The sequence below is a fragment of the Callorhinchus milii genome, unplaced genomic scaffold (assembly GCF_018977255.1).
Source record: "Callorhinchus milii isolate IMCB2004 unplaced genomic scaffold, IMCB_Cmil_1.0 Scaffold102, whole genome shotgun sequence".
In the NCBI taxonomy this organism is placed as follows: domain Eukaryota; kingdom Metazoa; phylum Chordata; class Chondrichthyes; order Chimaeriformes; family Callorhinchidae; genus Callorhinchus; species Callorhinchus milii.
Window position 1 is genome coordinate 111,346 of NW_024704843.1, and position 5,209 is coordinate 116,554.

At 41.3% G+C, this 5,209-nt stretch overlaps 1 gene segment (V, D, J or C); it reads left to right on the forward strand.

Annotated features, from left to right (window-relative positions):
* The first annotated feature begins 218 nt into the window (after window positions 1-218).
* On the forward strand, window positions 219-4,879 carry LOC103172604. The segment is given in 5 exon segments: window positions 219-261; window positions 727-1,038; window positions 1,296-1,625; window positions 4,095-4,225; window positions 4,871-4,879. Coding segments are annotated over 5 exon segments (825 nt in total).
* Window positions 4,880-5,209: the final 330 nt, after the last annotated feature.

Genomic DNA, 5,209 nt, shown 5'->3' on the forward strand with positions numbered 1-5,209 from the left:
GACACAGATGGGGTGCCTCGGAGGATGTCGAGCCCGCCGAGGAGCGGGGCGAGTATACGAGCAACTCCCTTTTGTACACATGGAGAACGTCACTCTCATTTTCCTTTCAAATGTCCTGGTGAGAGCTCTATTGATACATTGCTTTCAGCCCCATTTGGATATTTCAATGGGAACAACACACAAGCGAGCTTATTCCAGTTTTATTGATCTTTACGGGCATGAGGAAATCGGGCCTCAAATTCTCACGCCAGTATTCATTGGGTAAGCAACAAAGGCCATGCTTCTGATTCTGCTGCTCATCGAGGAGCTCAGGACATCACTCACAGTCCACGGGATTGTGGCTGTTATGTCCATATTCCACCGCTTCCTCAACATCTACTCCCACTGAAACTTTCTGATCACAATTTGTATCAACCAGGGCGATAGACATATAAACACAGGTCACAGCTCATCCATCATATGTGTTACATCATGAGCGGTTGTCCGTCGGAGGGAATTGGAAATCAATAGGCCAAATATCACGCAATGCTTCAGGCAGCTTGAAAGCTCAACTTTCCAATAAACTTTTCCATCAACGATTGATAATTGTATTAGGAAACAATAATCTGTGGTCAGATGAGCCAGAATGTAAGAATCATCATGGGCGGTCATTGCTTAACTTGACCCAATATGAAATTCTGGAAATGGACTGTTCTTTGTCTTTCTAAGTTTCTTTTACTTTTCTAGAATGCGAGGATCCATCTGGAGGTGTGAAGATCTATTTCCTGCCACCTGCACAGCGACAGGTTTTGATGGATTCCTCTGTAACGCTAACATGTGTAGTGGTTAATGCACCACTTCACGTCAACGTGACTTGGACACAAGGAAATACACATTTGCAGTCTGCATATGGGAAAACTTCTGCCACTGAACCTCAGAAAGTGATCAGTAAATTAAACATTTCTGTATCAGACTGGAACAGTGGTAAAGAATACTTCTGTATAGCCAGCCATGATGATATACCATCTCCCATCAGAGAGAAGACTTTTAAGAAGACAGGTGAGGAGTGAAAAATAATGTACGTGTTTATTATAATTCCAGAATATAGGAAAACCACTGGGTGCAAATAATAAATTGCTTTCGAGAGATTTCAATCAACATCCGTGTTCCCATTCGCACCAGCAATTACAAACAGCTGAACGCAGTCTGAACAGAAAAACACATCAATCTCAGCTTATTCTGCAGTCTGTTATGCTTTAAAGTTTTCTCTGATGGAGCCCTTTCAGTCTATTGATTCTATTGTGTTCTTCCAACAGTGGAGCACGTGAAACAACCTTCAGTGTATCTCCTCCTCCCGTCGGCAGAAGAATTGTCTGCTCAGCAGTCTGTCACCCTCACCTGCCTGGTGAAGGACTTCGCTCCCAAAGACATCTTTGTGCAGTGGACTGAGAATGACCAGGTGATTGATTACAGTAACTACAAGAACACTGATGTGATGCCAGACAGTGCAGAGCGCAACTACTCCATGTACAGCATGTTGTCCATCTCAGCCGGAGACTGGGACAGAGGAAACTCCTACGCCTGTGTGGTCGGACATGAAACTTACCCATCGAAGACTCTGACCAGATCCGTTAATAAATTCAGCGGTAAACCGTGTTTGTAAATATTCCCTTGTCCTGTTGGACACCGTGAGTGCCTTTCAGTGAGTGTCCCTCAGTACCATGTTGCTTGTTTTCTTATGCACCCCCCTCCCTCCCATTGCATTGACTGTTTGTTTGCATGAACAAGTAACACAAATAAAGATTATAGCTGCATTGATGTGTCAGGTACAGAGAGGATGATTTGCAATTAATTTCACTGTCAACTTCCATAGCAAGGACAAGTAGATCCATTTGTTGATGCGATGTTAGCATCAAGTTAATAGGATAGTGAGGTTGGTTTGTATACTCTTAATCATGTTGATGGGTTTCCACTTGTCATGCACCCGTGTGACCCAAAAAAAGTTAATAGTCCCAAATTATTCTACTTAACTTGCTACAGCCCAACTCAGACTGGATTTTCTTTGCAGTTTGATTCAGAATCTAACAGTGAAGCTACACCTGTTCCTTTCCAACATATTTTCTTTCCCACTGAATAGCATCGCATTCCACATGTAACAACATCGCAGATGTAAACTCCGGCTTTTTATTGCTACATTTCCATTAAAAGTATATACTTCTCACATTGAAACTGATCCGAATACAGGAAAATGTTCATTTAAACATAAGCTTAGCCATACATGGACATTGTAACCAAATGCAATCATTCAAACTCACATCCACACATACTCACACACAACATCATATCCATCCAGGCCCACACACACTCACGTGTCCACCCATGTTCACAAACACACACATATACACACACAGAGACACAGACACACAAACTCACATCCTCCCAGGGCCCACACACACATACACTCACACATCCCCGCAGATCCACACATGCAGACACTTGCAGACGCAAACTCACGTCCACCCAGTCCCACACACACTCACACACACTCACACATCCACCCTGGCTCACACAAACGCACATATATCCACATCCAAACAATCCACTACACATTTCCGCACACACACTTACTGGGCCGACACATTCACACTGATTTCCATTAAGGCCCACAGATACTCACACACACCCACTTCCATCCAGGCCCCCATCAGCTCACACTCACCCAGGCCCACGCACACTTAAACACACTCACATACCCATATTTACAATTAATTACACAGACAACTTGACACATTTACATCCATCAAGGCAGACACTCATACACGCTTACATCAACCCATGTCGCCACACAAATACATACATGCAGGAACACGCACATATACACATATATACACATCCACGAATGACCACACACACAGACGCACACTCTCCCAAGCCAATACAAAATCAATAGCGCTATGGGTGAACCTTTTTAAATTTAATCCTCATTTACTTTAGTTAATTTACAGAGACGTTCGTGCCGGTTCCTACAATAATATTAACGATTGTGAAATCGACATGGCTATCCATGATAAAAGAGATGATGGTCTAATAGCGTTGTTAGACACCGTCAGGAATAACTTTGGCAATTGTGTAAGATTGCAGACCCCTTAGCAGAGTTGGCCGAAAAGTGGAATTGCAGTTCAATATCAGTAACTGCTTCTGTTATAAGTGACGAGTGGAAAACCTGGAGTAATAGTCAATGGGAGCGCATATCAAATGCAGTAAAAATGGACCCTGTGTTTTTTGTTGGGCAATCGACTGTTCATTAAACATAAATTTACCAGGATTATGGGTGGTGTACAGTGTGCGGTTCTGGGCATTTTATTAAACAAAGGAAATAAGAACTCCTGAGAGGGTTTTGGGAAGATTCACAAAGGTCAATAGAGATGGTACCTGTGACTGACGTTACTGTGTTGAGGAATAGCTTCACATAGCGCGGCTGCTCTCGAAAGGAAAGAGCAGGTAAATCAGAAAGGGAAGATCAGCAAATACAAGTTTTCAAATGTATTTAAGTTTTGAAAGGCTGATACAGCGAAAGGCGATTGTATCCATAAAAATGGGTATAAGTGGTCCAGGAAATTCACTGTAAAATATAATGGCAAAGTCGATTTTTATATCGAGAATTGTTTAGAATAGAGAAATCTTCACCACAGCATTATAATGTAAAGGAATTTCAAATATATTTGAACAGAGACTATGTGAACTTGCAATAGGGCAGAAAGAAAGGTGGAATTGAAGGATTGGATTAGATCTGTCCTTTCACTACCAACAGAGTCTCAATGGGAGAACTTCCTTCTTTCTGCATTTCCTCAAATTGAGCTTTCCCAAAGTGTTCCTCAAATTCTTCCGCGGAATCTATATTGAGAGGAATATACTATAAAATAATGTTTTTCTTCATTTGCCTTTGAATTAAAAGTTTGGAAGAAATGGTATGAAGTTCAGTGTTGTTTAATAGACGGAGAGAGCCCTTAAATATCTCGGAATCTCTACATACGTTAATAATATAACACGAAAAACAAGAAATGTCTGAGTTGTCAATGCGCTCTGAAGATTTTTCCCTCTTTATAACCTCACAGATTTGCCAAACGAGATGATGCTGGAAGGATTTCAAGAAGTTCAGTGTGACAACCTCTGGCCTACTGCTTCCACCTTCATCATCTTCTTCTTTTTTAACATTTTCTACAGCGCTATCGTAACTCTTTTTAAGGTGAGGAGAGTAAATGCATTGAGGCCACGATGTCGTGCAACAGCTGCTGTTGAATATTCGGTGCATGGAAAGGCTAATAGTGAAGCTCATTGCAACCACTCTGTTGGCAAACTCAAACTCTACCTACAGGCCAAGATTCTTGTAAATGGGCTGTGTATAGGGTGATCCTAATATCTCATCGCCCTTGCACACCCTATCACACCTGGCATATGCTCACCTGCTATAGACACAGGCAAGGTGCAAGGATTACTGTCTGTGTCAGGCCCCAGCAGACAAATACAAATTCACACAGAATCAGTTGGACCCTTGTGTATCCGTGTGTGTGCATAACAATGATAATAATAATACTCCTTGCATTTGATATAGCTCTTTGCACTTCGGGAGGACGTCACCAAGCGCTTCACAGAACATACTGTAATGTGAATTGAGTGTATATTTGTGGGCCAACGCGGCAGCCGATTGCGCACAACAATGTCACACAAACAGTCATGGATTCAAAATGACCAATTTTTTTTTTTGTTTGTTTTTGGGAGGGATTATTATTAGGCGTATGTTGGTATGTTTGTGTGTGTTTACCTGTTTGGATTGATATACACTTATAAACACAAGCTTGAATATCATGACATCTTTATTTTTATTTTCCAGGTAAAATGAATTCATTAAGATCAGCTTCAACGATGTGTCCCGTCCGTTTGTGCTTAACAACAGCGTCGTGTGAAAGATTACGCGCTGCCTTTTTTCACTCATTGTGCAAATCACTTAAATTAAACATTGTATTGTGCAACTACTTGAATATTAGTGGCTTTTGTTATTGTTAGTTTATTTTACAATGTGCCTTTAGGTAACAATAACTGAAGTTGTTACTGTTACGCCTCTCTGATATTCTCTATTTGCTGTTTCCCATTTTTTCGTGTAAAGAAACAGAAAGTTAGTGGCTGAGATAATTTGTCCTCTCATTTTAATCTGAAGCTGAATTTTTGATTC